The sequence below is a fragment of the Corylus avellana genome, chromosome ca1, assembly GCF_901000735.1.
Source record: "Corylus avellana chromosome ca1, CavTom2PMs-1.0".
NCBI classification, from domain to species: domain Eukaryota; kingdom Viridiplantae; phylum Streptophyta; class Magnoliopsida; order Fagales; family Betulaceae; genus Corylus; species Corylus avellana.
Window position 1 is genome coordinate 7116860 of NC_081541.1, and position 12627 is coordinate 7129486.

The window sequence follows — 12627 nt, forward strand, 5'->3', positions numbered from 1 at the left end:
TTTTTTTTTTGGTTAAATAGGTATTAAAACAATTAAAACAAACAAATAGATTTAAGATTTAAAACATAAAAACCATTGAATTAAAACATACTGATAAAAAATCAATTCTAAGGAGAGGATGAAGCTGCCAACAACGAACATCTGCTTTTCACCCAAACCCTGGGCTCTGGCTTCCTCCCCAACCCAACCCTAGTCTCCGGTATCCTCCCCAGTCTTTGGCAACTTTGCTTCCTCCCCAACCCACTGTTCGGCAACGAACCCCACTCTTCGGCGACATACCCAATGCCCATATCTTCCTTGACAGACCCAAATCCAACATAAAAACCTATGAAATTATGTAATTACGCTCATCAAAACTTATGAAATTTAGGGTGATTATGTAATTTCATAGGTTTTAATGAGGGCAAAATTGGAATAGAGGGCATCAAAATCCCACGCGAGACGCACGTGGAATGATTTTCGTCTAATTAGACGGAAATTAGTAACGAATGGTTTGAATTGAAATTTTTTGAAACATTAGGGGGTACATTGTCCATTTTTAAACATTGATGTTCGAATTAAAAAACTCCTGAAACTTTAGGGAGTAAAGTGAATTTAAAAATTTTAAAAATATTTTAATCTTTTTCATAATCTTTTAGTAGATTAGACTCTTAACACAAATGATACTTTATCAAAAAGGGAAAGTTCAGATTAAAAACATTACTTTTTATTAGATTAAACTCTTAACACAATGTCCTTGCCATGTTTCTTCGAAAGCTATAACTCCTTGGTCCTATGGGTAGTACTGCAAATACTCGGGCTCTTCCGGCCTCTATAGCTGTAAAATTAAACAATATTACTAGTGGCGTATGAGTTCACGGCTCAGTAAGTAAAACCCCGAACAATCAGTATATGATGCCAGCCCTCTTTGCTTTATTATAACTTTATCTTAAAATTCATTAAAGAGTTTACTTTCACCGAAACTGTTGTGAAAACTGCTTTTCTTGAAAACAAGTTGAGAGAGAATTTTTCTACTTAGTAGAACAATCTTACTTGAGTTTGAAGAAAGTCAAAATAGGAAATAAACAAAATAGAGAAATAAAGAGAGAAATTGAGACAAGATCGGGTAATTCAGTGTTAGAAACATACATATATATATCTACCATTAGGAAAGGGTCCAAATGTCTATATTTTTCTCTCATTTCTCAATATTTTTAAAATACAAAAGTCTCATATTTATAGTATAATTGAGATAAATAAATATGGTAATAAAATCTATTTGAAGCCCTAGAGACGAGAAATTATTCCACGTCCAGTAGCTTTTATTTGTTTCTTTACGCAGCAGGAAAAAAAAAAAAAAAGATTTAGTGCTATACAGGATTTGAATTTAATCCTTACTAACTTTTTTTTTTGTTTTTTTCGTCAATTAGCTATACGAGAATACAATAGATACCTGAACTTTCCCCATGTAAATTTGATGAGAAAAGAGTAATAGAACTTTCAGTGGGGACTAGGGATCGAGCCTTGTGGACCGACTGAAATGCAGCCTTTCTTCTTTTGAAAATAATATCTATTAAATAAAATTTATAGCTTTTAAAAGTTTTTTTTTCCTTAATTCAATTAAATAATATTGAATTTATAATAAATTAAAATACAAATTAATAAAATTATGTGTAATGACTTTTCAAAATAGATAATATTTACATCATCTCGAAATAAAAACAAGATAGATAATATTTTCACGGCCACATCAAGTTTGTCGGGGCTTATAGTCAAATTGTACTATCCAAATATTTTCTAATAAAATTTAATTGTTTAGTAATATTAACTGTCTGTGTTTCTAAGATGGTTATGTAAAAACTATAGTTACCAAATCACCACTAATAAAAATGACACATAAGATCCCTGTAAGTGAAACTGACAGTAATAGCCTAAATAAGGACAAGACAACACCCATCTTGTCCACCCTTTGACTCTGAAATACATGGCAACCTAACCTCGCTCTTTGGAAATATTGATCATAAAAAATGGCGGTTCTTGGAAATATTGATGCTAATAGAGCAGCGAGTCCTCAGGCTTTGCCTATAATTTCTTGAGATCGACTAGCTCTGTAATGAGCTCCTAGTAGTTCAACTAAGCTTCAACTAAGCCTGAGTGGTGATTGTTCTGATTAATTTTGAAGTGCCTCTGAAATTGTGTAGAGGGGTTTTCCTCTTAGTTTTAAATTATTAAACAAACATAACTCACAATTAATGGGTAATTACATAAAAACTCTGTTACATATTTACCATGACTCACAACATTATAGATTCATCATTCTTGATGGAAGTCACCACGGGAGATATCATCCCATAGTTTAGGCAATTAAAGTAGGTAAAGTCTTTAACTGTGATACGCATCCACAAGCTAATTATTGATGGAGTTCACAAAAGATAGCTTACCACTCAAGATTAAAATTTCCTTTAAAAGAAAAGGATGCATTTTAGTGCATTATAGAATCATACTGTAGTGACACTGTTGTTGAAGAATCTTTTGGCGATCTCGTTGGCGAAGACAAGAAAGGCTTGGGTGGTACTTGCAAAGATTCGAGACTCCCTTCCAATAGATTCACAACTCTACTTATCGGTGGCCGGCTTGATGGGTCAGTCTGTATGCACCACAAACCTGCTATTATCATCTTCCTTGCAATTTTGTGATCCTCTTCTTTCATAAGGCCTCGTAGTCCTAGATCTTCATCTTGTTGAAGACGTTTGTAAATGTAATGTGGAAAAAATATTTCACTAGTACAATCAATCTCAGCATCTATATTTCTTCTTCCTCCAACCATTTCAAAGACTATCATTCCGTAGCTATAAACATCTGATTTGTGAGAGACCCCTCCAAAACTTCTACAAAATACGTCAATAGCTATATATCCTGCAGTCCCTCTCATACCCAACATTAAAATAATACTCTCTTCTCTTGCACATATTTTTGCAATGCCAAAATCAAAAATCTTTGGACAAAAGTTCTCATCCTAAAGAATATTACGAGGCTTTATGTCGAAATGCAAGATTCGTGTGTTGCAACTTTTATGTAAGTACTCTAATCCTCGAGCAACGCCAAGTGCAATCCTGTATAATGCTTTCCATTCCAATCGTTGATTAGCCTTTGTATGACTTTTTTAATATATGAACTTCTCGAGAGATCCGTTAGACATAAACTCATAGATGAGAGCTCTTTTAGAGCCTTCAAAGCAAAAGCCCATAAAAGAGACAATGTTGACATGGGAGGTCCTACTAATGCTTGCAACCTCGTTAATCAATTCCTCTCTGTTACCTCTAAATTCCTTCAAAACCTTCACTGCCACAAGACATCCATCTTCTAACTTCCCCTTGTAGACACCACCAAAGCCCCCTTCGCCTAATTTATCTCTAAAGAAATTGGTCATTTTCTTGATATTTGAATGACTGTATCTTCTAATAGCAAGAGGTCCTTGGTTCCTTAGAAAGGCTTGGATAGTTTGATTGGTTAAACTTTCCTTCTTCAAAGAATAAATGAAGCGTATTACAACCATCACGAGTCCAATTCCAGCAAATAAAGTGGTTGTATTAATCAAGGAATAGATATTACGAAAAGTTATGTGGTGAGTAAACAAGTCTAAAGGTCCGTTTGAGTTCGCAATTTGAAAAAGTGCGATTTAAAAATGTGATTTTAAAAACACAGTTAAGCATTTAGCCCTTAAAATCGCAGTTTAGGCTTTAAAATTGTGCGTTTTCAAATCGCAATTTTTTAAAATGTAATTTCAAACAATTCATTTTCTACGATACCAAATTACACTTTTTGTTGATGAAATTGCAATGTGCACCCTAAATCGAACTAATTGAAAGTGTGATCCTAAACATTTTCTTGTAGTGACAGTACCAAACAAGAAATGAACAAGTTTTGATTGCCAAGAAGGAAAATAATGAACCATGAAAAATTGTCTATTATAGGTCCACAAGAAATTTGCTTAAAGATGTAAATATTACCTATTATTGCTACTATCATCAATTTGAATCTCCCATTCCCTGCATCAAAAGTCGCAAAAAATAGAAAAAAATATAAAATGGCTCCTCAAACTATTAGTCATTTGCGATTTAGCCCCTCAATGTTTAAAAAGTAATAAAGTAGCTTCCCAAAATACCAACTAGTTACAATTTGGCCATACCGCTAGTCATTAACGTCAAATAGGATGAAAAGTTCAATAAATCTATTGGGAACAAAAAAAATCAATTTAAAAAAGCCCCCAAAACGACGTCATTTTGTTTGGAAAAAAAAAAAAATCCTTTACACTTAGCAAAACGACGCTGTTTTGGTAAGTATTTAAAACCCTTAAAACAACAGCCCACGCATGTCTTCTTCTCCACTTCCCTTCTCAACGTAGCAGCCCAACCTCCATAGCTTGCATTGTCAGACCCCAATGAACTCTGATCCAAATCAATCTAGAACGAGTTGTCAGATGATTCATCTTCACTGAAGATCGGGCTCTTCATCACCTCCTTCACGTGAGCATATGTAAATGCACAAGAAAAACTAGGCAACTAAGTTCCCTAGCGAGTTTTAGAGGTTTTATCACCATTCCCAACAACTTCATCATCTTCAATTCCATCCAACCTGTCTAGACTGTCCATAGAATCACTCAAACACAAAGGAAATTTGGGGGTAATCTTCACCATTCCAACCCCAGTAGACCCAGACTGACTTTGAAGGCTTCCCATCACTGATTTCTTGTTCATAAGGCATCCAAAACCAGTCGGGTCATACCCGAATACCCTCTAAAATGATGTGATAATGAAATCTGGTCGGAATAGGGACAACCCAAGTGAATCCATGTCCTTGTGTGTTGTAATTTCTTAAAAATGCAAACCGAACCCCTCAATTCAAAGGAAAAAGAACAAGACACTAATAAAAGACCTACAGGGGAGAACCCTTGTTTAACACCCTGTTTTCATCTATCCAATCTGCAGCTCGCTCATGGTGCTTACATATGAAAAATGGCTTATACACATGCATACAACCATATATGCACAAATTGCGAGATCACAAGGAGCCATTGTCCATAGTGGTAGTAAAAGCCCTCAGCTGCCTCACGCAACTGCACAGATTCGATTCATGAGATTGAGCTTTCGCATGGAGGTTGGGCTGCTGCGTGGAGAAGAAAACCTGCGTGGGTTGCTGTTTTTAGGGTATTAAACACTTACCAAAATGACGTCGTTTTGGTAAGTGTAAGGTTTTTTTTTTTTTTTTTTTTTTTTTCAAGAAAAAAGACATCGTTTTAGGGGCTTTTTTTTTAAAGTTATTATTTTTTTTCCAAAAGGGCATTTTAATAATTTAACCTAAACAAAATGATGACGTATTGAATTTTTCATCTTATTTGACGGTGATAACTAACGGCGTGGCCAAGTTGTAACTGGTTGGTAGTTTTGGGAAACGGATTCTCTCCATTTCAAAATTCTTCAATTTTTTCTATTTAGTGCATTTTGAAGGGTAGTATTGTCTAAAAGTTTTAATGATGGTAGTGCATTCAATGCAATATCCTTCAAAATACACTAAATTGAGGAAATAGAAGGATTTTAAAATGGAGATATTCATTTTCCGTAGTTTGAAGAGTTACTTTATTACTTTTTGAACATTGAGGGGCTAAATCGTAAATGACTAGTGATTTGTAAGGCTAAATTATATTTTTCCCCAAATATATTAGTTTTGGTTGAAATAATAAAACATGTACTAGGAAATATATATATATATATATATATATATATATTGGTGAATGACTAAACAGACCCACATCGAGTCCCCCTATAACTGTTGAAGCCCCACTGGCAGGTGCAATAGCAGAGCCAGAGGGTGCAGGAGCAGGGGTGGTAGCCGTAGCCTCTTGGCTGACCAACTGCAGGGTCCCTTTGGCCATCAGATTCTCGTCCTGAAAGTCGTGTAGCACCGGGTAGCCTTGTGTGCTCACTGCCCAACCCACCTGCCAAACCTGGTTCACCTTCTCCGTGTTCGCCGGCAGCTTCCATTTCCCGAAGATCTTGATGGTCCCGTTGGAGTCCTCGGTGCTAATGTCCCACACCTCGTAAACCAGCTTCGCACTCGACTCGCTTAAAATGTAGGAGCGGATGTTGTAGGTCTGGATGGTCATGAGGCCGTTGGATTGGAAGGCCAGCAGCGCTTGGGACCCACTCATGCCGGTCCCACTGGGGTTGATGGCCCACGCCACCCAGCCCTGGGGCTTGGCCGGCGAAGCCACGAAGGCCATCGACAGAGACGAATTGGACGCGTCGTTGTAGCTCCAGTGAAGGCACGCGCTCAGATGCGGAAGATCGGCGCGGTTGGGGTAAGCCTCCACCTCCTTGTTTGTGAACTAGTGCCAATTACAGTTCAGAGACTCACCCGGTGCGACCAGCTGAGCCACTGCTAAGATCCCCACCACCCCTCCACATGTACAACAACGCTTACCCATTGTGTTCAATGTAACAGAAAGATTTTAAATAAAATCTATAGTCTTCAAAACTTCTTTTTTTCCCTTAATTCATTTAAATAATATAAGATTTTAATATTCAGCAATATGAACTTGTAATAAAAATTATAATATTCAAGTATTTTTTTAATTAAATTTAATTATATAGTATAACGAACTTTCAGATCAATTTGCAAAATGGTTACAAATTATAATGAGCTCCTATTAGTTCAACTAATTAGTTTCAAAAGTCAATTGCGGTGTTTGTCTCACCAACTAAGAAGATTATGGTTACTTTGAAGTACATCTGAGATTGTGTAGTGGGCCTTTCCTCTTAGTTTTAAATTATTACACAAACATAATTTATAATGGGTATGTTGTTACGTATTTACCATGACTCACAATATTATAGATTCATGAAGGAAGCTATCACGACAGATATCATCTCATAGTTAAGGCAATCTAAAATGGTAATGTCTTTAATTATCATTTGCATCGAAAAGCTAATCATTGATGCAGTTCACAAAAGATGCTAATTACTACTCTTAACATTAAAATTTCCTTTTAAAAAAAAGATGCATTTGAAGGCATTATAGAATCACACTGTGTTGACACCATTGTTGAAGAATCTTCCGGTGATCGTGATGGTGAAGACAAGTAAGGTTTGGGTGGTACTTGTAAGGATTCAAGACTCCCTTCTAACATATTCACAACTGTGCTCATTGGTGGCCGACATAAAGGGTTAGTCTGTATGCACCACAAACTGACTATTATCATCTTCCTTGCACTTTTGTAATCGTCTTCATTCATAAGGCCCTGCAGTCCTAGATCTTCATTTTGTTCAAGACGCTTGTAAATCCAATGCGGAAAAAATATTTCACTAGTACGATCAATTTCAACATCTATATTCCTTCTTCCTCCAACAATTTCAAAAACCATCATTCCGTAGCTATAAACATCTGCCTTGTGAGAAACCCCTCCAATATTTCTACAAAATACTTCTGGAGCTATATATCCCGCAGTTCCTCTCGCACCCAACATTGATATAATACTCTCTTCTCTTGTGCATATTTTTGCAAGGCCAAAATCAGAAATCTTTGGGCTGAAGTTCTCATCCAAAAGAATATTGTGAGGCTTTATATCGAAATGTAAGATCCTTGTGCTGCAACCTCTATGTAAGTACTCTAATCCTCGAGCAATGCCAATTGCAATGTTGTGTAATGTCTCCCATTCCAATCGTCGAGCAACCTTTGAAGGACTTTTGTTATGTATGAACTTCTCTAGAGATCCGTTGGGCATAAACTCATAGATGAGGGCTCTTTTAGAACCCTCAAAGCAAAAGCCCATAAGACAGACAATGTTGACATGGGAGGTCCTACTAATGCTTGCAACCTCATTAATGAATTCCTCTCCATTACCTCTAGATTCCTTCAAAACCTTAACTGCCACAAGACATCCATCTTTTAACTTTCCCTTATAGACACCACCAAAGCCCCCTTCGCCTAATTTATCTCTAAAGAAGTTGGTCATTTTCTTGATATCTGAATAACTGTATCTTTTAATAGCAAGATGTCCATGATTTCTTAGAAAGTCTTGGACAGTCTTATGGTTTAGACTTTTCTTTTTCCAAAAATAAATTATTTGATTGGATGAGAAGTTTCTCTTGATCAAGCAGCAGATTAGAACCATCACAACTCCAATTCCAGGAAACAAAATGGCTGTAATCAAAGAATACACATTATGAAGTTATGTGGTGCATAAACAAGACTAATTAACTCAAACTACCCATTAAGAGTGTGATGTAAACATTTTCATGTAGTGGCAGCAGACAAGAAATGAAGAAGTTTAGATTGCCTAACTCGGAGGAAAATCATGAACTATGAAAAATTTTGTACTATATGTCCAAAAGAAAAGAAAAAAATGCAACACGGAAGTTTGAATACTTGACAACTCTTGAAGTCTTCCAATGGATTCCATATGTACTACATCCTTAATTACAACGATTAAAATGGAGAAAGTGGAGTCATTACCAAAACTGTTTGGAGAACCTTATATCATTAATTACATGCAATAATACTTCAAAGATTTCATAATTAGCCATACCCTCGAAGGAGTAATTATGTGTTGAAGATACAATAGATCACCACCAGACCAGATGAATAATATCGACAAAGAATATGAACATGGCAACAAATACCAACAAGAAGAGAAATGCTACACAAATTCCAACTCTTACACTATAAATTAAGTGCATGCTCCCTCACGTAACATATTTTATTACCACTAGATTTTATATGGGTCATTATTGAATTTTAGATCTAATAATAATTTCACTGTCACATTAAAGAGTGCGTACTTGAGAGTGTATAACATTTTTTCAACAAGAAATTTGATTGAAGAGATGTCTCACCTAATCCTATCGCCAATTGCTTTGTGTGGTTCTCTGCAACAGAAGAGATCGACAAACATAAAAGATGTTAGTTTAAACAATGAGGAATGAACTGAAGCAGCTAAATTGGCAGCCTTTGAATCCCTTAACAAGGTTAGTAAGAAAGAAATGTCAAAACCAGATCATATGTATCTGATATGGGTTTCATTGCAACAGAGTTATTACTTTTACTCATAATCTAAATTTGACACTCATCCAAATCAGCTCTATCCCTTTATAGGAGGGGATTATGGCATGGAACAGAAATAGAGCAGCACATGTGTTAGGAATAAATACAACGTAAAAGGAAAAAGAAATTTGTATGCATTTTCATGAATGAATGTATATGTGTATCCCCAACTATTATTGTTATTCTTATGTTTATACCTTTCTCCGCACCCAGACAATCAAGTTCCCCCTTGTCGTCGGGCTTACAATGACCTCCTCTAGTAAAACATCCGTAACATTCATCAGACACATACTATTTAAGGTCGAACTCAGCGGTTACCAGTTGAAACAGCTCATCTTCACCTGGCAACCGCTTCGGATTCTTTGGGAGCTGAATAATTGAACATCCAGAGAGAGAAGTGGGAAAACTATCGCTTGAACCATTATAGTAGACATCATGGTCAATGCAACTAATCTTTTTAAAATTTGTTGGGGGAGAATTATTGAGAGTGCGATTGCATTTAAAAAAGGTATTCATGGGCGCCTTGTTAAGAAAACAAGAATCATATCCATTAATCAACATTAGTCATAATTTGACAAGTCAACTATGTCCTTAAAACAAGGGATTTGGATTCCTTACATCCCATGTCCAAGGAGGAGAGTTTGGAAAAATTGTACTAAAACTAGAGTAATGATATAAGGAGGACTATAGTCCTTTTAGAGTGCTTCCAAATGTGAAGTGTCATTTAAAATTATCAATAGATCGAAATTCAATAATGACTATATCAAATTCAATAATAATTTTAAAAGTCACATCATAATTTGAAGGATTTTAAGAGGACTTTATATCATTACTTCTAAAACTATGCTCAAGCAAGTTGTTAGGACAAGAGGCCCCACTCACAACGTTATTTGAAGAAAAGAGGTAATGCTAGATACTCAATTTCCATCCTACTTACATACAATTGGTTTGATGGGGCAATGTCCACAAGCCATTAGGTAAACTTTTATTAAAAATGAAAAAAGTTTAAGGGTTGGTGGGCGCTGCCACATCAGCCCAATTATTTAAATACTTATCTTCAAAAAATTTTACTTGGTATATAATTTAGTAAGATACAATAACTTAATTAAAAAAAAAAAATTAAATCCCATATTAGTTATAAATGTTGATATGATAAAATCTAGATTATTTAATTAAATAATAGTCAGGATTTAAAAAAAAAAAAATCACTATGGAATTAGCCTAAGATATCTAAAAGAGCTTATCTAAATAGCATTACACAATTTTGAATAATTTAATTAACTTTAAGAACTCCTTCAAAGAATTGCATTAGAAAATTTAAAAGATTTCAATCCTATATTGTCTCCTACTTATTAGACAAACAAAAACATCAATTAAAAAAACAAAATAAATCAACGTGAAGGTGAAAGACAGAAATTTAATTATAGGAGTGGATTAGGGGGGCATGGAACAGAAATAATAGCATGCAGCACATGTATTAGCTAGCAGGAATAAATACAACCTAAAAAGCCAGAAATTTATATGCATGTTCAAGAATGTATGCGTGTAAATTAGAAAGAAAAAAAGAAATGTATGCGTGTATCCCCAAATATTTATTGTGTTATTCCTAGCTCTATACCTTTATCTGCACCGTCACAATAAAATTTTCTCTTGTCACGTGCCTTACATTGACCTCCTCTGTTATGACATCTTGTACATTCATCGGAGACACGCACTCGAAGTTCGAAATCACCGCTTAAAAGTCCAAACAGGTTATCATCATCTGGCAACGAACCATGAGGTAGGTTTCTATTCTTTGGGAGCTGAATAATTGAACATCCAGAGAGAGAACTGGGAAAACTATCGCTTGAATTACTATAGTAGATATTATAGCCATTGCAGCTCATATTTTTAAAACCTGAAGGGGGAGAAATATCGAGGGTGTGTTTGCATTTGAAAAAGGTCTGCTTGGGGGAAAATTCAAAAGAGATGAACGAAGAGCTGGGAAAAGTCAAATTGGTCAAGGATTCGCATCTTTTGGATTTGAAGTGCTCCCCAAGCTGTGTGTCATTGATATATATGGTGTTATCCAGAGAGAGGCTTATAACTTCATATTCTCTTCCACGGTCCTCCAGTTGGATCGTCGAATGCTTATCTTGACAATCTACTTTGAAAACACCGCATTCTGGCTTTGACTGATTGGTAAATGGGAAGTGAATCTGGCCCAGATGTCCACAGCGTAAGGGTGGACATTTTTGGGTGTATTTCACTGCTTCTTCAGCGGAGTTAAGCAGCAGGAGATATGAGAGAACAAAGAAAACGAACAGAAAGACAGAAGCCATACCAGAATTCCCAATTCACCAGCAAAAACAAAGAACGCCACCAATGACTTGTCGCTCTAAATTGAAATAATGTGTTTGAATAGACTCTTTCCTTATTTCTTCACTATATAACACTTAGTTTCTCAGTTTAACACGGTAGTTGACTTGGAAATTGAATATGGAAGACTTGCAATAATACAGGCTGAGAATTAATAGAGCAAGTCTGGGGTACCCATATGATAATAATTGGCCTTAATACCACACCCGAAGATGGTACTGAGGCGAGGGATTTTCCTACCCATCTTCCCTATTGACCCGCATTACAAAGACTTGACTCCTTGCCTCTTCAAAACCTCTGTACATTCAACAAAATTATTACTCTTGATAATGACTAGAACCAGAATGAAAAAGATCTCTCCTCACCCATGTCTTTCCTCTCTAATTCTCGTTTAAACATTCAATTATATTTATATTCCAGATTTTCTTTAATAGATTGACATGTAAAAGATACTTCATGTCAAGACTGAGGGATTATATTCTGGGAGTGACTCATTGAATTAATGTCTGTTTTCTAGGTTAATTAGGCTCATCCCTCCCGGGATGAGTCTATTCGGAGAGTCTCGTTATTTTAATATTACAGCCGAAAATGGTCATTAAAGTATTTGATTAAATAGTTAAATTTGTTTTTTTATTAACTTAAGCTTTTGAAAAAAGTGAGTATTTAATGTTAAAGTATAAATTAAATGATTAAATTTACTTATTCCTATTAACTTAAGCTTCTAGAATAAATAGTGATTTAACATGATATTAGAGCCAAAGGTTCTGAGATCGAATCTTGATTCCGTCAAATCACCCACTATTTAAATTAAATATTTCACAACACGTGATGAAGATTTTTTTTTTTTTTTTTTTTTTTTTTTTGTGTAAGTGATAAAGAAAATTAAAGTGTTAATTAAATGATTAAATTTATCTCATCATATCTGCGTGAGCAGAAATTTCCTACCTATCTTCCCCATTGACCCACGTTAGAAACGCAAAAAGATGTCTCATCACCCATGTATTGCCTCCCTAATTATCGTGCGAACATTGAAAAAAGGTGAAGAAGATTAGAAGATTAGACCATGGCAGTGATAATTGTATAACGAGTCTCTTTAGTAATAAAACAAAACAAAAATTGATAAATGGTCCACAAATCTTCGAAAAAGTTTGGGGCAGCGAGCCGTTTAAAGGCCAAAAGCATTTGGCGTCT

At 35.4% G+C, this 12627-nt stretch overlaps 2 protein-coding genes and 1 pseudogene across 2 annotated transcripts; all 3 read right to left on the reverse strand.

Annotated features, from left to right (window-relative positions):
• Positions 1–2461: 2461 nt before the first annotated feature.
• LOC132172671 (PR5-like receptor kinase) lies at positions 2462–3535 on the reverse strand. The gene is made up of 2 exons (XM_059584250.1): positions 3156–3535; positions 2462–2828 (listed from the first exon to the last, which is right to left on the reverse strand). Exons 1-2 carry the CDS (start codon positions 3533–3535, stop codon positions 2462–2464), a joined length of 747 nt encoding a protein of 248 aa, XP_059440233.1.
• Positions 3536–4550: 1015 nt separating this feature from the next.
• LOC132172753 (auxin-induced in root cultures protein 12-like) lies at positions 4551–6472 on the reverse strand (annotated as a pseudogene).
• Positions 6473–6901: 429 nt separating this feature from the next.
• On the reverse strand, positions 6902–8169 carry LOC132167659 (PR5-like receptor kinase). Its single transcript, XM_059578672.1, has one exon. The coding sequence runs from the start codon at positions 8147–8149 to the stop codon at positions 7025–7027; it is 1125 nt and encodes a 374-aa protein (XP_059434655.1). The 5' UTR covers positions 8150–8169; the 3' UTR covers positions 6902–7024.
• Positions 8170–12627: the final 4458 nt, after the last annotated feature.

Bases quoted from the DNA above. Each gene is read 5' to 3' on its own strand.
- LOC132167659 (XM_059578672.1), bottom strand. From the start codon at position 8,149: ATGGTTCTAATCTGCTGCTTGATCAAGAGAAACTTCTCATCCAATCAA.
- LOC132172671 (XM_059584250.1), bottom strand. From the start codon at position 3,535: ATGGTTGTAATACGCTTCATTTATTCTTTGAAGAAGGAAAGTTTAACC. The intron at 2,829-3,155 runs GTTCATATATTA...AGATGTTTATAG, and splicing joins TCTAACGGATCTCTCGAGAA to CTACGGAATGATAGTCTTTG.